Below are 22,924 nucleotides of genomic sequence, written 5' to 3' on the forward strand. Positions count from 1 at the left end.
ATCTTCTTTTGTGGCCCAATAATTTTGAAGGTTTCTTCTCACAAGATTATTACACATTTCTTTTTTCTTTTTCTTCTTCTTCTTCTTTTTTTTTTCTTTTTAGGGAGGGGCCAGGGAGAGCATAAAGAAAGAGAATCCTAAGGAGGCTCCACGAAGCCTGACATGGGGCTCAATTTCACAACCCTGAGGTTATGATGTGAGCTGAAATCAAGAGTCCAACACTTAACCAACTAAGCCACCAACCCACTTAACCAACTAACCAACTATGCCCACAACTAAGCCCCTACACATTTCTTTAGTAGGTTCCCAGAAACTTCATAGTTTTTGTTGCCATTTTGAATCTAGCTTTCCCCCATTATATTTTCTAATTAGTTATTAGTATTGATAAGAAAACTACTGGTACTTCTGTCTTTTCCCCTCCCATGTCCGGGCATTTCAGAGAACTCTATAAACTCCCAATTTTCCAAATGACATCCCCTTTGTCTTCTTTTCCAGCAAACAATTATCTGGCAGTGCTATTTCATAGCTAAAAATGTAAGAATCCAAGGCAAAAGAATAAAAAAAAACTTAAACTTTTACAAAGCTAGATTTGTATACCAAATAAAAAAAATTTTTAACAATCCAAAGTTTCAAGTTATCTCCTTCATAATTGTAGACAAGAAATGCATTTGAATTGTCCACTCTAGTCTTTTTGGTAACATCTTGTTTCTGTTCTTCAGTGGACTGTCTACCACCTGTTAAAAATGTAACACTAGAAGAGGCAAAAACTCTTCTAAAAAAGAGACAGAATACTATTTACAATGGAGAAGCGAGTCCAACTGTCACAGAATACGATGGCCCAGTTCTTACTGAAAATCAAAACTTCTTATCTCATCTTTGAGGTGAGTTTAAAACAAAAAATCATATAATTAATTTCTTACATGTACCCATGACATCTGCTATCAGTGAGTATCAGTATTCAGCTATGCATTATAGTTGGGAAAATCAATACACTATGAACCAAATGGTTCTAATCTCAACTCAGGCACTAAAATAAGAGATTTCACACAAATTACCTAACTGTTGGGGATGGAGGAGGGGATGGAGGAGGAGCAGCAGCAGCCACCACCTTAAATAAAGTAATCTATAAAGCACCTTCTTTGTTATTTTTTTTTTTAAGATTTTATTTATTTATTTGTCAGAGAGAGAGCGAGAGAGCATGCACAAGCAGGCAGAGGAGGAGAGAGAAGCAGACTCCCTGCTGACCAAGGAGCCCGATTCGGGACTCGATCCCAGGACTCTGGGATCATGACCTGAGCCGAAGGCAGCAGCCCAACCGACTGAGCCACCCAGGCGTCCTGACCTTCTGTCTTTAAAATAATAAACTCTGATTGTGGTTGGGACATGTTTCTGGTTTACTGCAAGGCTAATTTGCCCACAAATTAATTTGTAATAAAAATTTTGACTGTATCTTACTATCAATTAAGATTTTAAAATCTGTTGTTACTACGTTCCTGAACTTCATAAAATCTACCTATGAAAAACCCATAGCAGATATCATCCTCAATCGGAAAAAGCTCACAGCCTTCCTTCCCATTGAGATCAGGTACACGACAAGGATGCCCATTCTCACCACTCTTGTTCAACACAGTATTAGAAGTCCTAGCAATCAGACAAAAAAGAGAAATAAAAGGTATCCAAACTGGCAATGAAGAAGTCAAACTCTCTTTCTTTGCAGATGACATGATACTTTATATGGAAAACCCAAGAGACTCCACCCCCAAACTACTAGAACTCATACAGAAATTCAGTAACGTGGCAGGATACAAAGTCAATGTACAGAAATCAGTTGCTTTCTTATACACTAACAATGAAAATACAGAAAGGGAAATTAGAGAATCAATTCCATTTACTACAGCACCAAGAACCATTAGATACCTGGGAATAAACCTAACCAAAGAGGTAAGGGATCTGTACTCGAGGAACTACAGAACACTCATGAAAGAAACTGAAGAAGACACAAAAAGATGGAAGACCATTCCATGCTCTCGGATCGGAAGAATAAACATTGTTAAAATGTCAATACTGCCTAGAGCAATCTATAGTTTTAATGCCATTCTGATCAAAATTCCACCGGTATTTTTCAAAGAGCTGGAGCAAATAACTAAAATTTGTATGGAATCAGAAGAGACCCTGAATTGCTAAGGAAATGTTGAAAAAGAAAAACAAAATTGGCGGCATCACGTTGCCTGATTTCAAGCTTTACTACAAAGCTGTGATCACCAAGATGGCATGGTACTGGCATAAAAACAGACACACAGACCAGTGGAACAGAGTAGAGAGCCCAGATATGGACCCTCAACTCTAGGTCAAATAATCTTTGACATGTCTCCAAAGGCAAAGGAAACAAAAGCAAAAATGAACTTTTGGGATTTCATCAAGATCAAAAGCTTCTGCTCAGCAAAGGGAACAGTCAACAAAACAAAAAGGCAACCCACGGAATGGGAGAAGATATTTGCAAATGACAGTGCAGACAAAAGGCTGATATCCAGGATCTATAAAGAACTTCTCAAACTCAACATACAGAAAAAAGATAATCATGTCAAAAAATGGGCAGAAGACATGAACAGACACTTCTCCAAAGAAGACATACAAATGGCTATCAGACACGTGAAAAAATGTTCATCATCACTAGCCATCAGGGAGATTCAAATCAAAACCACATTGAGATACCACCTTACACCAGATAGAATGGCCAAAATTAGCAAGACAGGAAACCTGTGTTGGAGAGGATGTGGAGAAAGGGGAACCCTCTTACACTGTTGGTGGGAATGCAGGTTGGTGCAGCCACTTTGGAGAAAAATGTGGAGATTTCCTTAAGAAATTAAAAATAGAGCTTCCCTATGACCCTGCAATTGCACTACTGGGTATTTACCCCCAAGATACAGATGTAGTGGAAAGAAGGGCCATCTGTACCCCAATGTTTATAGCAGCAATGGCCACAGTCGCCAAACTGTGGAAAGAACCACAATGCCCTTCAATGGACGAATGGATAAGGAAGATGTGGTCCATATACACTATGGAGTATTATGCCTCCATCAGAAAGGATGAATACCTGACTTTTGTATCAACATGGACGGGACTCGAAGAGATTATGCTGAGTGAAATGTCAAGCAGAGAAAGTCAATCATCATATGGTTTCACTTATTTGTAGAGCATAACAAATAACATGGAGGAGATAGGGAGATGGAGAGAAGGGAGTTGAGGGAAATTGGAAGGGGAGATGAACTCTGAGAGACTATGGACTCTGAAAAACAATCTGAGTGTTTTGAAAGGGGGGGTGGGAGGTTGGGGGAGCCAGATGGTGGGTATTATGGAGGGCACGTATTGCATGGAGCACTGTGTGTGGTGCATAAAGAATGAATTCTGTTACACTGAAAAGAAATTAAAAAAAAAAAAATCTGTTGTTACTGCTGAATTGAGACTACAGAAAACGTAAAAGGGAAAGACAAACAGAAAAGTAATGAAAGAAGAGGGGAAAAAAGCAACAAACTATCAGAGATACATCCTCCCTGGGCAAATGTAAAAGTATTAAAGCAAACTACTCCTCCTCCTAATACAGGTAAGTCAAATAAACAATCTCTGTGTCTACCACATATGAAAAGGACAGGCCCATTCTCCTTTTCAAAAGTTCTATAGTTTAGTAAGCATATAACAATAATCAGGAAATTCTAGGTAAAATTTTCAATAAAATATTAGGATGATAAAGCAAAAAAAATACTTTGAAATCTATCAAGTTAAATTTGTAATTTCAGTAAATTTTACTTATTCCATCAAATAAGAGACAAAAGTTTTGTCCTCCCCTTTCCAATAGGATTTCTGTCAACTGAAAATCAACATGTATTCTTTTATTAGTTGAGGTATAACTGACATGTAACATATAGCTTCAAGTACAAAATGTTTTGGCATTTGTATACATTGCAAGATGATTACCACAGTAAATCTAGTTACCATATGTCACCACACAAATTTTGTTTTCTTGTGATGAGAACTGTTAAGATTTACCCTCTCGATTTTATAATGTGCGCAATATTATTGACTACTGTCACCATGCTCTATATTACCTCCTTGTGACTGGAAGTTTGTTCCTCTTGACCCCCTTATCCCATTTTACCCATCCCCTGGCAACCACCATTCTATCTTTGTGTTTTTTTTCATCTTTGCTTTTAGATTCCAATTTTAAGTGAGATCATACAGTACTGTCTCTGCCTAACTTACTTCATTAGCATAACGTGCTCAAAATGGCGATAGCTCATTCTGTTTTATGTCTGAGCACTATCCCATTTTATATATATATAAATATATGCATCATTACAAATTTATATATATAATATAAATATAAATAAATAAATAAATATATATCCATTCTAACAGGTGTGAGGTGATACACTGTAGCTTTGATTTGCATTTCCCTGATGGCTAGTAATACTGAGCATATTTCCATGGGCCTATTGGCCATCTGTATGTCTTCTTTGAAAAAGTATCTATTCAGATCCTTTACCCATTAATTATTAAAATTGACTGTTTTTTGGCTACTGAATTGTAATAACTTTATATATTTTGGAAACAAATCCCTTATCAGATAATGATTTGCAACTATTTTCTCCCATTCAGTAGGTTGCCTATTTATTTTGTTGAAGGCTACCTTTGCTGTGCAGAAGATTTTTAGTTTGATGTAATTCTACTTGTTTATTTTTGCTTTTGTTGCTTTTGCTACTGGAGTCAGACCCAAAAAATCACTGCCAAGACAGATGTCAAACAGCTCACTGCCTACATTTTCTTCTAGGAGTTCTATGGTTTCAGGTCTTATATTCATCTCTTTAATCCATTTTAAGTTGATTTTTGTGTATGCTGTGACTCTACTGCATTTCTAAACTCTAGTGCATTTATTTATTTCTTTTAATAGTCTTATGATAAAGTCTTTAGGGTTTTCTATATATAAAAGCAAGTCATCTGCAAATAATGAGTTTTACTTCTTTCCAATTGGGACAGCTTTTATTTCTTGCTTATTAACCACTGTGACTGGGGATTTTCAATACTATGTTTAATAAAAGTGGAAAGTAGGCAGGCATCCTTGTCTTTTTCTTAATCTTAGAGGAAAAGTTTTTAGTTTTTCACCATTCAGTATGATCTTACCTCTGGGCTTGTCATACATAATGCTTATTTTATTTTTTAAGATTTTATTTATTTGAGAGAGAGAAAATGAGACAGAGAGAGCATGAGAGGAGAAAGGTCCGAGGTAGCAGCAGATTCCCTGAAGAGCAAGAAGCCCTATGTAGGACTCAATCCCTGGACTCCAAGATCATGACCTGAGCCAAAGGCAGTCACTTAACCAACTGAGCCACCCAGGCGCCCATAGATAGCCTTTATTATGTTGATGAATGTTTTCTCTATATCCACATATTCAGAGTTCTTATCATAAATATTAAATTTTAACAAATGCTTTTTCTACATCTATTGAGTTGACCATATATTTTTATCCTTTATTTTGTTAATAGGGTATGTTACACTGATTTGCAAATGTTAAACCATCCTTGCATCCCTGGAATAAACCTCACTCAATTATCCTTTTAATGTATTGTTGAGTAAGGGTTTGCTAATATTCTACTGATGACTTTTCCATCTGTGTTCACTAGAAATACTGGCCTACAAATTTTTTTGTGTGTGATGCCCCTGTGTGGTTCTAGTGTAAGATAATGCTGGCCTTGTAAAGTGAGTCTGGAAGCATTCCCTCCTCTTCCATTTTTTGGAAAAGTTTGAGAAGGGTAGTTCTTAACTCTTTAAATGTTTGGCAGAGTTCATCTGTGAAGCCATTTGGTCCTGGACCTTTGCTGGGAGGTTTCTGATTACAGCTTTGATCTCCTTACCTTATCAGTCTATTTAGATTTTCTACTTCTTCATTATTCAATCTTGGAAAATTCTGTATTTCTAGAAATTTGGTCCATTTCTTCCAGGCTGTCCAATATGTTGATATGTAAGTGTTTACAATAGTTTCTTATGATCCTTTGTATTTCTGTGTTATCAGCTGTAACTTCTCTTTCATTTCTGATTTATGTGAGCCCTTCCCTGTTCTTCTTGGTAAGTCTAAAGCTCTGTCAATTTTATCTTTTTTTTTTTTAATATTTTATTTATTTATTTGACAGACAGAGATCATAGATAGGCAGAGAGACAGGCATAGAGAGAAGGGGGAAGCAGGCTCCCCACTGAGCAGAGAGCCTGACGTGGGGCTTGATCCCAGGACCCTGAGATCATGACCTGAGTGAAGGCAGAGGCTTAACCCACTGAGCCACCCAGGGACCCCCTGTCAATTTTATCTTTAAAAAAAACCCAAAAAACAAAAAACTAGCTTTCAGTTCATTGATCTTTCCTATTGTCTTTTTAGACTCTTTTTCATTTATTTCTGCTTGGTTCTTTATTTCCTTCCTTCTACTAACTTTGGCTGTTTGTTTTTCATTTTCTATTTCTTGTAGGCATAAAGTCAGATTATTAGAGATCTTTCTTGTTTCTTAAGGTGGGCCTATAATGCTATGAGTTTCCTTCTTAGAACTGCTTTTGCTGCCTACTACAGACTTCGGTAAATTGTGTTTCCATTTTCATTTGTCCCAGAGTATTAAAAAAAATTTTTTTTTTAAAATTTATTTAAGTAGGCTCCACAGCCAGTGTGGAACCCAGCCTTAGGCTTGAACTCACAACCCTGAGATCAAGACCTGAGCTGAGATCAAGAGTTGGATACTTAACCAAATGGGCCACCCAGGCTCCCCCAAAGTATTTTTTTAAAAAAATTTCTCCATTGGTTTCTTCATCAACACACTGACTGTTCGGTAGCATGTTGTTTAATCTCTAAATATTTGTGATTTTCCTAGTTTTCTTCTTACAACTGATTTCTAGTTTCGTATCACTGTGGTCAGAAAAGATGCTTGATATGATTTCAATTTTCCTAAGTTTATTAAGACTTGTTTTGTGGGGTAACATATGATCTATCTTGGAGAATATGTTTCATCTGCATTTGAGAGAATGTGTATTCTGCTGCTTTTGGATGGAAAGTTCTGTATGTATCTAATAAATCCATCTAGTCTGATGTGTTAAGGCTGATTGTTTCTTTACTGATTTCCTATCCAGGTAATCTATCCCTTGATGTAAGTGGGGCTTTAAAGTCCCCTACTATTACCATATTGCTGTCAACTTCTCCTTTTAGGTCTGTTATGTACAGCAAACATTATTTAGGTGCTCCTATGTTGGGTGCATAAGCACATACAAATGTTATAATCCTCTTCTTGGACTGACCCCCTTATCATTATATAATGCCTATGCCTATCTTTGTCTCTTACTACAGTCTTTTTTAAAAGTCTAGTTTGTCTGATATACGTATAGCTACTCCAGCTTTCTTTTGGGTTCTATTTGCATGAAAAAATCTTTTCACATCTCTGCACTTTGTGTGTATCTTTACATCTGAGGTAGGTCTCTTGTAAGCAGAGTATAGATGGGTCTTTTTTTGTTGCTAAACCTATTCAACCACAGTGTCTTTTGATTGGAGAATTTAATCCTTTTACATTTAAAGTAATTATTGATTTCTGGCTGTATTGTTGTTCTTCCCTGTTCCTTTCTTCTTCTCTTGCTCCCTCCCTTGCTGTTAACACTTTCTTCAGTGTTATGCTTAGATTTCTTTCTTACTATGTTTTGTGTATCTGTAATAGGTTTTTGCTTTGTCATTACCATAAGGCTCATATATAAAATCCTATAGATACAAAACAGTCTATTTTGACTTGACAGCAACTTAAGTTTAAATGTATTCTTAAAACTCTAACTTTTTGACCCATATTTTGTTTTTTATGCCACTTCTTATTTTGTGTCTCCCTTAATGGGGTTATTGTAGTTACAGGTTTTAAACAAATTACCTATATCTTTTAACCTTCATATTAGCTTTATAAATAATTTATCCACTCTCTTTACTGTATATTTACCTTTACCAGAGATATTTACATTTTCCAATGTTATCTTATTAATGCCCTTTATTTTCAGCTTAAAGAAGTCCTTTAAACATTTCTGTAACATTGGTTTACTGGTGACCAGCTCCTTCAGCTTTTGTTTGTTTGGGTAAACTCTTTACCTCTGCTTCAATTCTGAATAGTAATCTTGCCACATAAAATAGTCTTAGTTGGAAGCTCTTATCTTTCAGTACTTGAAATACATTGTGCCACATTCCCTTCTGGCCTGCAAAGTTTCTGCTGAAAAATATGCCTATCTGGGACGCTTGGGTGGCTCAGTTGGTTAAGCCGCTGTCTTCGGCTCAGGTCATGATCCTGGGGTCCTGGGATCGAGTCCTGCATCAGGCTCTTTGCTCAGCAGGGGGCCTGCTTCTCTCTCTGCCTCTGCCTGCTGCTCTGCCTGCTTGTGTTCTCCCCACCTCTCTCTGACAAATAAATTAAAAAAAAATGCCTATCATGTTACCAGTTGTTTTTTCTCTTGGTGCTTTTAAGATGCTCTGTTTAACTTTTGACCTTTTAATTGCAAGGTGTCTTGGTGTGGATCTTTGGGGATTCATCTTATTTGGAACTCTCTAGGCTTCCTGAATCTGGATATGTTTCCTTCCCAAGTGAGGAAAGTTTTCAGCCATTAAGTCTTCAAATAAGTTTTCTGCCCCAGTCTTTCTCTCTTCTCCTTCTGGAACCCCTATAATGCCAATGTTATTCTGCTTGATGTTGTCCCTTAGGTCTCTTAAGCTATCTTCATTAAAAAAAAAAAATTATGTATCATTATTATTATTTTTGGCTGCTCTGTTTGGGTGAGTTACACTGCCTGGACTGCTAAATTACTGATTCTTTCTTCTGCTTCATCTAGTGTGCTGTTGAATGCCTCTAGTGTATTTTTCAGTTCAGTTACTATATTCTTCAGCTCTGTGAGTTTGTTGAGTACTTCCTTATTTTTCTATCTCTGCTGAAGTTCTCACTGGGTTCATTCTTCTAAGTTCTGTGAGCATCTTTATGAAGATTACTTTATCAGGGTAGAGACCCCTGGCTCCTCAAGGAGCTGCTCCACTTGTGAGATCCATCCTAACTGTGCACTGCCACAATGGGTGGGGATTTTTGGCAAGACTGCCTCTCTGCCTCTCCTACCTGTCTCAGTGTGGCCCTTCTCCTGTTTGTTGTAAGGAGTTGTATGGCTAGTTTTCAGGTACTTAACCAGAGGAAGTTGATCCATAGGTGGCTGTAGATTCAGTGTGTCCATGGGAGGAGGGGAGTTCCTATACCATCATCTTGAACACCCCTTCTACAACATATACTGTAGAAATTAGTGATTAACAAAATAAAGTTTATGTTTTAGATAAGAAAAAAAGGGACAAACATCTATATTTTAAATTTAAACTCATATAAAGCTAGATTGAGAGAACTGAACAAAATTTGAACATTTAGAGAGAAGCCATAGTAATTTTTTAAAAAGTCTCTCCTAGACACCAAATCTATTATTCAAGGGTAAATTCAAATGCATACTCTACAGGCTTAGCCAGAAAAGGAAAAAAGAAAAAAACTAACATTTACTCAACACCTATACACATGCTGGGCACTTCCACATTTTATTATTTTAATGATCTAAATTTTGTTAAGTGGTAATTATGTACATGTTACAAAAGTAAATTAAGTCATGTATAGTTAAACAATCATCCTATTGCCTCACAGCTAGTTATTATAAGTATGTTTTTCTATTAGACTTTGCTACCTTCAGAAATATTATAGAAATATTTGACTTAAGTGAACCATATTATGTATGTGAAGAAAGCCAGTGATAAGAGAAAAAAATTAAAGCATGGTAATAAGTATAAAAAGGCTAAAAGTGATCATTCAAATATACTAAAAGGAAGTGAAAAGTATTTAGGGTGTCAGTAAAGGCAATTTCAAATAGGTTAGGCTTGCTAGAGAAATTTACCACAGTATATAAAAACCAAGCTATAGTGGAGGATTTTAGAGAATCTGGAAAACCAGAATAGAGACACTGGGAGTTACAAGAGATTTTTGGAGAGGTAGGAGATAGTGGGAAAAATACAGACCTCAAGTTTAAAGCAGGACTTCCAAACTTAAACCAGCATTTATAGCATACAACACAAGGCAAGATTATTCTTTTTTTAAGAGAGAGAACATGTGCATACGCCCACACATGTGGTAGGGGAGGAAGGGGCAGAGGGGCAGAAAGAGAATCTCAAGGAGGCTCCATGCCCAATGTGGATCTCGATGTAGGGCTCAATCCCATGGCCCCAAGATCATGACTCAAATCGAAATCAAGAGTCAGATGTTCAACCCACTGAGCCACCCAAATTCTCCAAGATTAATATTCTTTAACTATACATAATCAGGTAATCCCTATTCAAAACCCAAAGGTCCCCTGGCTGATCAAATTAAATCTAAAATCCTTAATCTGGCATTCAAAGCCTTTCAGAGTCAAGCCCCAGTCCGTCCCATGCTATCTTTCCAGTTCTACCTCTTTCTATATGTACTCTTTGTTATAGTCAAAGCAGATTACATGGTATTCCCAGAATATGCTGAGCTTCCTAGCCTACCTCTGAGTCCAATATGTGGCCCCCTCCCCTGTTATTCTGAAATTTTACCAATTCCTCATGATTCAGTCAGTTCAGTACTCAAAGCTATCAGTCTGTACTGATCTGAGTATGGCCAACAGTTAGAAGTGGCAGCAGCTTTTTAACCTAGAGTTTGACAAAAATCAAAGACTTCATTTTGACATCTATACTAGTGTTCACAGAAAACAGGAACCAAACCTACACATCAATTGCTTCACTACACCCACAGTTTTTAAATTTACAAGCAAATGTTTGGATCCATTTAACTAGTATCTAATTATGAATTCTAAGTATTGAGCATGACAGATCCTGTTTTTTTAAAAAAAATCAATCTCATGATAATATACAAAAATGATTTCTTCTCTTGCCAAGAAGCACAGCTGTTTAGTTAGCAAATAAAAAACGATGATGTGTGCATATTTTCACCACCAACAAAATTCAGATAAAGAAGTGCATCATTTCAGAAAATTTTTATACAGGGGCAGCTGTACAGTGTTGACTGCTATAAAGAACCACTGTATAATACTGAAAAGCTAGTAAGGCTCAAATAAATATTGCTGTGGAGCTGGTTATTCCATCATGCCCCTAACAAATTTTCTTTAATATTTTTCAAAGCAGTTGCAATCTGCTCACCACATTTCAAGGCTTTCTGCTTTGTGTCAGAGGAAAAAAGAATGAAGGAAACACTGGGATTTAAGACATGGACCACAAAATTTTAATAAAAAGCAAATGAGTTAAGTACTGTGATAAAAACAGTTAACAAAGCAGTAAGGAAGCAAAAAAGGAAGAGTGAAGGTATGGCATGAAGACTGTAGCATTTGAACACTTGAAACAGGTGTGAACAATAAGTGGAACCTCAAAAGGCAAAATAATGGTAAAGGCACAAAGCTCTGCAAGAAAACATGTGTTAAAAAAAGTCACATGTACAGATGCATTAGAGGCTAGAGGGAGTTATTTAGTAGAAAAACAGGGGAGGAAAAAAAATAGAACAGATTTTGGTTCTTGAAGAGTTCTTTCTGAAGCTTTTGGGAAGAGTGATCTGATGAGTTGTTAAGAGTGACGTTTGCAACAGGAAAAGAATAGCGATCAGGTTCAGGACTGCTATAACTAACCAGAAGTGGAAGAATAAAGCTGAAATCAATCCACGGGTTCTTGGTCTAAGCAACAGCGAAGCTGGTAAGAGCAATACTAATTTTCCATAAATCTGTTGAAGTAGCAGTAAACATTTACTGACCTCTTACTCTGTACAAAGTATTAATAAAAAGATAGAAGTACTCAAACTAACAATCTCTGTGAAGGAGAAAGACAAGTTTAAAACTGTATATAAATCCAAGTTTATATACATAAAACTATGTAATTCATGTGTTATACATTAGGGTATGTGTCTATAAGAAAGAGAGTGATGGGAATAAATGATAAAGAAGAAAACAAAAGACAAGAAAAGAGTTTAGTACATGTAGTATGCTATGAACTAAGGAATATGATTAATTTAAATCTGTGCACTCAGTTTAAGGAGCAAAGGAGAAACAAACCAAACACATTAAAAAAATAAATAAGAGTGAAGAAGCCCAGGGCCAAAGTGTTTAGTTGGGAGGTAATTGTGGCCAGGGGGAACATCTAGAAGTAACTCTAATATGACTAGAAATTCAAGCTGGGCCATAAAGCAAAAGTGGTAGGTCAAACTATTTGGGGGGAGAGGGAGAGATACAGGGAGTAATGGTGTACAAACATATTCCTCAGAGAAGAAACAGGTGAGCCCAGGCTGGAGCAGGTAGGGCCAGAAGAAAGTATGGTGGCAGAGGAGAAATCTGGTAAGAGAGAGAAGGGCCAAACTGCAAAGGAAAATAAGCATCACACTAAAGAGTTTAGACTTTATTATACAGGCAACAGGAAGACAGGCTTTCAAATAGGAAAAGGTTAATCAGTACACACAAAAGCAGTAGGCAGGATGACTGGAGAGACTACTGAAGTTAGACTGAAGGCAAACAAAACAAAACAAAAACCCAGAGGGTAACAAAAGACTGAGTCATAATAACTGACAGCCTAAATAAAAAGGGGAAGAGAGACTTAGGAGGTATAGAAAATAGGATTTAGAAACCGACTGAATATATGGGTGAAAAGTGAGTGCAAGATGACTTCAAAGGTCTAAGCATAAGTCATTGGTAGATGCTAGGTTTGCTTGGGGAGGAAGAAGACATCAGTTTAGGGCATACTCATCTTGAAGTACCTTCAGGGTATCCACAAGTCAAACACAAATGCTAGGATGAGCAGGGAGCTCCAGGACTGAAACAGACTAAGCAGTCATTCATATAGAGATGCTGGTTGATGCTGTGGAAGACAGAAGTCAAAGGACTGAACTTAAGGGAACACCTACTTTAGAAAGCAAGAGACAAGCAAAAGAAGAGAGAAGGGGAGAAAGGAGAGCACAAAGTACCCTTTGAACGTGATTTCACGTGTTTCACAAGTCTCAGAGACTAAATAACCTGATTGTGCCAAAAGTCACAAATAGCAGTGAAACACGTGGAAAAATTGAGGACTAATGGTAATGTATAATAATAAAATGCTTCAGAAAGCACTGCCCTTTGACCCTGGCATTTTTAACCACAGAAATTTATCTTGAGAAAGAAACTCTTGTGGAGGTTGGGGGAGGGGCACACATGCTGTACGTAAAAAGTTTTCCCTCTGGCATTAAGTCTAATAGTGAAAAACAGAATTTAAATTTCTAGCCAGAGAGAGGAGTGGTTATTATATATACCATGAAAAAGTCAAATGTCTTAAAAGATGATATTTTACCACAAAAAATTTTAAAACTGCAACAATGAAGGGAAAAAAGCATTAAAGTTTAAGAAAAATATTTGTAACATACGACAAAGGGTCAACATTTTTACTATAAAAAAGGCCCATATAATTAAATCAAAAGAAAAAAAAGGAAAATATCCCCAAAGAAAAATGGATGAGATACAATTTCCAAAACAACAAATAAAAATGACCAGTAAATGGAATAATGTTGGTTCTCAGTGCTAATCAAAGAAATAAAAATAAAAATGATGTATTATTCACCTAAGATGTGGGGGAAATGGGCACTAATTCTTCACAGAATACACTGCAACAACTTTTCTAAATGCCATTTTTGGCATCAGAAGCACTCTAGAAAGTTTACACAAGAATTCTATTTCCAAGAACATATGCAAAAAACCAGACCATTGTACAAAGTTATTCACATACAAAAGTTCACTCTAGCTTTGTCTTAATAATGCTGAAAAGCCAGAAATAACTTAAGCGTTCAACAATAGGAGCCTAGTTACGTCAATTATGGCACATCCATATTATGATTTTTCGACAATTCTTGACAGAACAGATTAATATTTAATGTGGAAAATTGTTAAATAAGGCAGTTATTAGATTTCTAAACAGCACATATAATAGAAACCCTTTTTTTTTTTAAGTCTGGAAAGATACACACCAAAAATTTAGTACTCATTGTCTCTAAGTACCAGGATAAAATATTTTTACGTTGCCTAATTATTTTATAATGAACACATATATTTTAAAAATATTTTATTTATTATTTATTTCCGAGAGAGAGTGAGTGAATGAGAGCAAGCGAGTAAGCACAAGATGTGGGGGGAGGGGAGGTCAGAGGGAGAAGCAGACTCCCTGTGGGATTCTGGGATCATGACAGGAGCCCAAGGTAAACACTTAAGCTTAACGTTAACTGACTGAGCAACCCAGGCCTCCAACACATATTCTCTCATAGACAAAAAATACTTACCGATTAAGTAATAAGATGTAAAGAAGAACATGTAGAAAAATATGTGTAAAAAACAAATGCAAAATTACAGATACAACTGATAAAAAATAAACAAACAATAAAGATCTTTTTAATTTTTCCTCAACTATTATTTAAATGAAACAAACATAAAGAAGTATAATTCCACTTATAAAAATGGAAAGAAAAAAAGATGAAAAAGTTAATGCAAAGGAGAAAATAGAAAATTCACATCACAAAATCTTAACCATTTTAGAAGCAAGTTCATCCTAAGAGTCAAGCATTTCAAGATTGGGGTTAATAATCTGAGTTAGACTGAAAACACAACAGAGAAAATGAATCAACTTGGGGATGAGAAAAGGATTAGAAAGCAGCTAGTACACAGGCAGCTGGAAAACAAATACTCAACAGTCACCAAAGCTGTGACTTTTTTCAGGAGTGCTAGGCAGAAAAAGGAAACAGCGGTATTTACAAGTTGAGAATCGACCAGCTATATACAGCAAAGGTCAAGGAGAGGAATATGAGGTGCCAGTGAGTTCACAGAATATGAACTCCAAGGTTCAGCACTGGAAAGGTAGAAAATGAACAGCCTGGGAGAAGACAATGAGGACAAAAAGCTGGTTCATCAGGTAAGATGGAAAACAGAAACATGGGCTCCTGAATCACCACCTCGTTAGTTTAAGACCTGAGGCAGTTCAAAATGACGACAAGGTTAAATAACTGGGTCATTCGTGTAGGTTGCTGATGCAGAGTGGTGGTGAGGGTCACTGGAATAAGTCAACTGTAGTTACTTACAAACGTGGCCCACCTTTCTGGTCTGAAATGATTATAACTGTACTGTAACCTTTATATACTTCACTTTCCTTGATTCAGATATATTCTTTGTAGTCTGATAGGAATTTGGGGGGTACTTAACCTGTCTCTGTACTTTATTCAACCACAAAACGAAGAGACTAAGGAAATGGAAGAGTGAATTTTATCAGTGATTCTCAACCTTGACTACACATTAAAATCATGGGTGTTTAAAAAACAAACAAACAAACAAAAACAGGCAAAACTACCTATGCTCTGACCCCAAACCCAGCAATTCTTTTTTGGTTCTAGGGTTCCAGGGTGGAGTTCAGGAATCATTTTTAATAAGTTCTTCACGGAATTCTAATGTGCATCCAAGGTTGAAAACTAAAATACATATATCTAACTGCTGCTTACTTTTTTTCGTTTTGTTTTTAAGATTTATTTAATTGAGAGAGAACGCAGGGGCAGAGAGAGTCTCAAGCAGACTCCATGCTGAGCTGGGAGCCCCACCTAGGGTGGATCTTACCACCAGGAGATCAGATCTGAGCCAAAACCAAAAGTCGAATGCTCACCAACTGTGCCACCCAGGTGCCCCTAAAAGTTGCTTCCTTTAAAAATTCTATGATCCTATGTAAATGACAATTACTTTGTTCATTTGCTAATACAACTTACTGAGTATCATGCACCAGGCACTTCCACAAACATATTTTAGTAAATCCTCACAACACTTTGAGGTAAATAGCCGTGTCCGTTTCACAAATGAGTCCTGTGAAACTTAGAGAAATGAAGCAACTTGTTCTAGAGTCACAGGCCAGTAAGGAGTACAGCTACAGATATGTTTGTTCCAGTCCACCCCACACGCAACCTACTTTTTCTAGCACTCACAGTAACTACTTGAATGCCTTCTCTTCCTTCCTAGAACCTTACAAATTAGGCACACTAGTGTGTAATTAATGGAGAGAAAGTTATTTTTGGGGGGGGCAGGGATTTAACCCCAAATTCTACAGTAGTTTCATTATATAATTAGTAAACACCTTTACCTAGAGAGGTTTGCGACCTGACACAGCACTCTGCAAGTGTATCTATGAAGTATACTTTATTCAGCTAAGCCAACAAAAACATTGCTATTAAGCATGCAGCTGGCATACAAAGCTGGTTCTCATAGATAAGCTTATCAATAGAAAAGCAATTTTTATATGCTTTCCATTAAGTAAGGCATTCTAAACCAAAATCCTAAGATAATTCTGACAAAACAATAGCTGACAGTAAGGAGAGTTGCTCTATCAAAGAGCTTAAATGTATAAACATGACCTTCAAATTTATAAGGAATTACCTCTATTTCCACCTAGTACAAATAAATTCAATCACACTTTAAAATTATGATTATTACTCTTTTGTTGCCACATTGCTGCTTCTTTGCTGATTATACCATTATCTACTTAGAAATTTCATAAACATTCAAGGTCTGTATTTCCAGGTCTAAATTTACTTAGTTAACAAGATAAACATTCTCCCCCCGCCACCTAAAAAAGTATTAGAGAAGACTGAACTTCTATGCCCATGGAAAGGGCAATTTATTTTATTTTATTTTTTATCTTAGTTATTTGAGAGAGAGCTAGAGCGTGCGCGCTCCTGAGGGAGCACAGAAAGAAGGGAGGAGGGGCAGAAAGGGAGGGAAAGAATCTCAAGCACACTTTGCTCTGACTGCGGAGCCCCCTGCCCTGAGATCATGACCTGAGCCAAAACCAAGAGTTGGATGCTTAACTGAATGTGCCACCCAGGTGCCCCTGGGAAGGGCAATTTAATAAGAAATTCATGAAGTATGATTTACAAGGAACAGATGTGCCCTCATCCATTCAAGCCTATCCTGAGCTTCTGCTATATTCTCTGCACACTGGGGATGAAGAGGTCAATCATGCAAAGGCTATTTAGTCAAGGAGGTGCCATGACAGATCAGTGTAGTATTTACTGGATGGCAATGGTATAAGTTAATTATTCTTGGCGAGAGAAAGGGAGTAGGATAAGGAGAACAGCACAGAGAAGGTTTCAAAAAGTATAGACTCAAGTGAAAATTTCACTACAAGAACCCTTGTAAATCAGCTCTCTAGGAAAAAAAATTTACTGAGGAATTAAAATCAGCAAGAGCAGCAAAGACAGAGGAAACAAGGTGGACAGAGACTGCTCCATGACAGGAGTTCAGTATCCTACAAAGTTAAAGCTATAGGAAAAACACGAAGGCTTCAGAGTCATAAAGACCTCAGTTCAATACCAGTTTGGCTGCAAGACTTAAGAAGTTAGTTAAGTCACCTCATTCCTAGGTGAATTCTTCATGCAGAAAAACAAATGTGTATAATGGTGTTTACTTGACAATGGAGCAAAACAAAAAGGATTTAAGAACTAAGGAAATTAGCAGCCAAATCTGAGCAGAAGCTCTATCATTACCTCTAGATTAAGAAGAGAAATTCTCCAAGAAATGTTTTAGGGCTCATCCTATTTGTGGTTAAGAGCCCCTTCAGTTCATTTAACAGAATTTTAAAGCTAAAATGCCTTTATTAAACACATCAATTTACATTCATTGGACTGGGGTAATTCGGGCTGAATCTTTTTTGATCCCTTGGGTCCGTACACCACTTTTCTGTTTTTGAGGCGATAGGATGTGCTTTCCAATTAAGTAAAGAAACCTAATACCATTCACCTCCAGCGCTGTCAAGACCTGAAGAGATTAAAAATAGAAGCTTTCCTTAATACTGAATTAACCTGAGGACCCCGTGAGCTACTACAGTACAGAAAAAAAGGGTGAATGCTCAAAACATGGCAGACACTCACCTTTAAAAAAAACAAAGAGAAGAAAAAAAAGCTTTGTAATGTCAAGATTACTTCACCTTAAGACACATGCCTTTAAGTCTGTCAAAGTTCCTAAGTCTGTCTTTAGTTAAGTCTCTCCTGTAACGTACTACATCACAACAAAGAAGGTATTTATCAACTTACACACTTTGTGAGTCCATGAATTACAAAAGGGCTTAGCTATGTGTAACCTTAATACTACCATTTCCACCGCACACTCACGAGTTATTGCTATAATGCAAGAACACACAAGGGAATTCAAGCAACATGAGCAGCAAGCTCTCGGACCTCGGGAAATTTTTAAAAAAGGAAAAATAAATTCGGCCGAAGACCATACAACTTTAAAAGGCTCTGAATAAACGCGTTAGAGCCAACGCTTCCATCAGAACAAATTCTGTGGTGCCATTTTTTGCCCCGAGTCACATAAAAAATATGCCGTTCAACTCACAACTTCCCTAATGCCCAGACCCCTCAAACTTTTTGGACAGAAAGACGATGGGACCCTGAGACTCCACTGGCCGCGAACGGGACCCCAGCCCTCGTGCCCCGCAACTTCTCGCTCGACCTGCGGACCCCCTTGGCGCCTCCGCCCGCGCCCGGCCCCGCGGTCCGCGGCCCCGCCGCCCCGGCAGGCGCCAGCGCGGACCCTCCGGACAGCCCCGGAGCCCGCGGGCGCAGGCGGCGGTGTCCTGCGGGCGGGTGCGACTCGCTCCCGGCGTCGGCAGGCCAGCCCCAGCGCGCGGGGAGCGGCCCGGAGCGCCCCGTTTCTCACAGACCCCAACATGGCGTCGGCCGCCGCCCGCGACGACGACACCTCCCCGCGCCGCAGACGGCCCGGGGACCGCGGGGGAAGCGCCAGAAAGTTTCGCTTCTCCTCTCCCGGCCCGCGAGGGACCGACGCACAACCAGCCTCGGGCTTCACCTACCCAGGCGGGCACGGGCGGCGACGGCGGCGGCGAAGGTCCGACTCTTCCTCGTCCCGGGCGCCGGGCGCGGACTCTGCCCGCTCGTCCGCCCCAGCCTCCCAGGGTGTGTGCAGACAGCGGCCCCGCGCAGCCGGCGCGATCCGGACGCGGCGGGCGGGCGGGCAGGCGGCCGGCCGGCACCGCCGCTCGCAGGTGACTCCCCCGCCCCTCCAGTCGAACCCCACAACGGCCGCTTGGGCTGGTCTCTCCCCTGCGCGTGCACGAGCGCGCCGCCGCCCACACGCCAGGCGCGAGCACTCGGGCACGAGCACACCCACAAGGCTCACTCCCCGCCCTTTCTTGCTTGTTCCCTCGCCCCGCCCGTGCGGCCCCTCGCGACGCGCTCGAGGGGGAGGGGCCTCAGCGAAGGCCACACCCACCTAGGCCGTGGGGATGGAGAGGAGGTTCCTCCGCTCACTCTGTGGACTCGCGCACTGGCATCTGTTGGGTGCGCGTGGGACGTTTCACCTGGAGTTCCTGGCTCTTGGCAATCCTTTGGCAAGGATTGTTCATCTCATTACGAGTGTTTTTTCGGAAGAATGGAAGGAAGGTTGGGTTGCCTTTCCCCACCCACTGAACGGGCATCCCCAGGCAACTCAAGAACTTTCTGCGGGCGGGAAAGAAAGGCTTTTTGGATGTTAGATGCCCAAAGGCGTGCGGGCAGATGTCTGTTTGCTACTCCCAGTTAGCGCGGCTTTCTTGCCTGTCACACCTTTCATTTGCTTTCCCTGAAACCCCCACCTCTTGAAACCGAAAGAGCTGCGGTTGCAACACATACACCCCGCGGACTATGCACGGCCCTTTAAGTGCAAGACTTTATTGCCTGCCTTAGAACTCCGGTCTTACCAGAACTTTGCCCTGACGCTGCAAAACCTCATCTACCTACTTCACATACTTAGAAACGGTAATGATAGTATATAAGGTTGAATCTGCCCTTCCTCATACCGCAGCAACTGTTAAGCGCGCTGGTGGGTACGTGGAGAGATACCAAGCTGTCCGAAATGGCCAAGGAATGGGGAAAGGGGACTGCATACTCCACACAAAAAGTGTGTAGGTGAGAATTAGATTTGGGTAAATTTTATCTTTCCCATTGGTCTATTATTTCAAGGATATTTAACCTTTGTTTGATGTTTCTCAAATTAGAGCCGCCAGCACCCAAGCTGCGTGTAAATGAGCACTCACCAAGGAACAGGAGGAGCAGGTCCTGTTTCTGATCCGCTTTTTATCTGGGATTCTACCTCTTCTAGGTCTTCGGCTCCCATCCTCCCCTATTTCAATGTCTCAGAAACAATTTTTTTTTTAAATTAGTAACTAGAAAAAAACTAGCAAGGATGAACTTTTTTAAACAGGGAAACTTACAGTATCCCCATCACACAAATCTTCACATGTGTTATAGTTGTCTCTGTAGACAAGGACAATGTTCACGGGACACTTGTTTGAACCATTACCCTACCGGCACCTTCTTTCAGCCTCTGCCCTCTACATGCAAAGCAACATTTCATCAGTGAAAAAAGGTAGGCTTGATCACCCAAAATCTTTTTAAATTTTGAGGTTAGGAGTTGCTATGTCTAGCCTACAGCAATTGTCACCGAACATTTTTGGTCACTCATTCATCAGTAAAAATGTTTGCCCACACTCCCCTCCCAATATACTTACTTTATCCTAAAAGGCGTGGACTTAGAAGCCAAAAGGACTATAATGAAAGCATCTACCTCCCATATCATTATGAAGATTAAATGAGTTAATATTTGTAAAGCATGGTGCTTGGTACATGGTAAGTGCTATGTAAGTGTTAGATAAAAACTATTGTATATAATAGATATTAATTACACATGTAATAGTAGATACAATATATAGTGTGCATATACACACTATATTTTATATAACTAAAATATATTATATAACTAATATATTATGTACATTATAAAACACACACACAAAAAATCAGAAATAATTATTTAAAACATTGTGTGAGTTTTCTTTCTCTACTCTGCATGTTCTGTCTCCTCCCTGGGCTGTGCATAACCCAATTTGGACTCCACTGATTTAGAGTTGCACCAACAAATATGGTAACCACTAACCACATGTAGTTATTAAAAATTCAGTTCCTTAGTTGCACCACATTTTAAGAACTTAATCGCCACATGACTACTGGACAGTGCAGATATAAAATATGTTGCAGAAAGTACTATTGGATAGCACTGACAAAGCTGACATAAACAAGGGTCTAAGGCAATAGGATCAACTCATGCCTGACAACTGTAACCACTGTACCATGTTCAAATTGACTGATAAGATCTCTCTCTGAGCTTCACATCTCCTCTGTAAAATGAAGATAAAAATAGGAACTACCTCACGGATTGCTGAGCAGAGGAAATGAGATAAGGTGTGTAAAGTCTGTGGCAGAGTCCCTGAAACATAGAGGAACTTGAAAATATTGGTAAAATTTGAGTTTCGATAAACTCCGTAACTGAATTTGATAAATTCGATAAACCTGAAAGGCAAAGATCATATTATTGTCCTTGATTTTAATGGGTAAGTTTTTCAAGGTATTAATTTGGGAAAAGACAAAGAGTTTGGTGAACTTTTGTTGAAAGCAGAGCATTCAAGGAGAGCTGGAAAACACCAGAACTTTTACTTACTCCTCCATTTCTTCTTTCTGAAGCCCCTGGTCTTCTAGTTGTGCCTATCTCAGTGAAATTGCATTCTCACCCACAAGTCTGGTGAGTTGCCACCAACCATCTCATCCTCTTTCCTACTTCCTTCATCCAATCCCTTTGCTTCCTAAATATCATCGGACCTTCTTCCAAAACACTTCATCTAAACTCCTCTCCTCTCCTGGTGACCCCTCTACACAGGGACAACACAGGACTGTACCACTTCCCCTGGTAGCAAGCCTTCTGAGGCTCCCCACAGAGGCTGCTATATACAGTTGTACAGGTTGTAGTAGAATAAAACTTTGGAAGATTGCCTTTCACATTGGGGCATTGTAAATTTTGTATTTATTACAAATATCCTCTGGCAGATTTCAAAGAAGTGCCTTGTTCTGCTAAAACTATTTTACAACAGTTTTCCAGCAAGATAGAAATGCTTCGAGGAGCAGAGGCCTTTCTCTCATTTGCCCAGATCCACATGGAGTAGGAACATTTCTATTTCACTTAGAACAAAATGCCAGATCATCCCAGGTCCTGTAAAGCCCAGCACAATCCAGCCTCGACCATTGTCTCCACCATAAAATGACGCCAAGCTCCACCAAAATCCATTCGTGTCAGTCTCCTGTTGTTTCTAAAATATACCATGCTCTTTTCTGCTAGGGGACCCACTTCCTGGCCAACTCTCTACCTAGAGAGTCAAGCCCACTGCACTCCACCCTTTACATAGCTGTGGCTCCCTGTTATCTTTCAGGCCTCTGCACCCTGAGAGAGTGCCCATGTAATTCTGGGTCGCAGCCCTGTGTGCTTCCCTCATAGCACCTACAGATCTCCCTGGAGACTGGAAGCTCTGTGAGGGAAGGGAGCCCCTTGTCTTCTCTGTTCTATCCCCAGCTTCTCTGTGGTCAGCTTAGCACCATTGCCATCCCTCTCTACATTCTCCTCTGCACCACGGGAAAAAAGCTCAGAATTTTCTTTTCTGGAAGACTTTTCCCTGAATGGTTCCTGGTTAAATTCTGCCAGTGGAGACACCTATGTGAGATTTGAAAGGCAGAAGAAAAGGAGAAATCGCTGTTCTCCAGCACAGCTTCAAACAGGCAGCTCAGATCAGAAAGGGCTGTTTCCCTAGATTTTTGAGAAGATATCAGTGAAACCTGAAACATAATATTCTGTGGGTTTGTGGGTTTTTTTTTCTTTTTTTAGATTTTATTTATTTAGTTGACAGACAGAGATCACAAGTAGTCAGAGAGGCAGGCAGAGAGAAAGAGAGGAGGAAACAGGCTCCCCACCGAGC

General features: G+C 39.3%; 2 protein-coding genes across 3 annotated transcripts in view; one reads left to right on the plus strand and one right to left on the minus strand.

Annotated features, from left to right (window-relative positions):
* PLEKHF2 (pleckstrin homology and FYVE domain containing 2) overlaps positions 1–19,036 on the minus strand; it is a 30,422-nt gene extending 11,386 nt beyond the window's left edge. Inside the window, exon 1 of one of the 2 annotated variants that reach the window (XM_032316224.1) lies at positions 18,941–19,036. The gene's annotated coding sequence lies outside the window, so the exon portion shown is untranslated. The remainder of the gene's footprint in view (positions 1–18,940) is intronic. The other variant, XM_032316225.1, reaches the window with a different exon arrangement.
* Positions 14,957–20,741, plus strand: LOC116574951 (wiskott-Aldrich syndrome protein homolog 1-like). Its single transcript, XM_032316001.1, has 4 exons — positions 14,957–15,004; positions 18,481–19,529; positions 19,930–20,033; positions 20,123–20,741. Exons 1-3 carry the CDS (start codon positions 14,957–14,959, stop codon positions 19,937–19,939), a joined length of 1,107 nt encoding a protein of 368 aa, XP_032171892.1. The 3' UTR covers positions 19,940–20,033; positions 20,123–20,741.
* Positions 20,742–22,924: the final 2,183 nt, after the last annotated feature.

The sequence above is a fragment of the Mustela erminea genome, chromosome 16, assembly GCF_009829155.1.
Source record: "Mustela erminea isolate mMusErm1 chromosome 16, mMusErm1.Pri, whole genome shotgun sequence".
Classification (NCBI taxonomy): domain Eukaryota; kingdom Metazoa; phylum Chordata; class Mammalia; order Carnivora; family Mustelidae; genus Mustela; species Mustela erminea.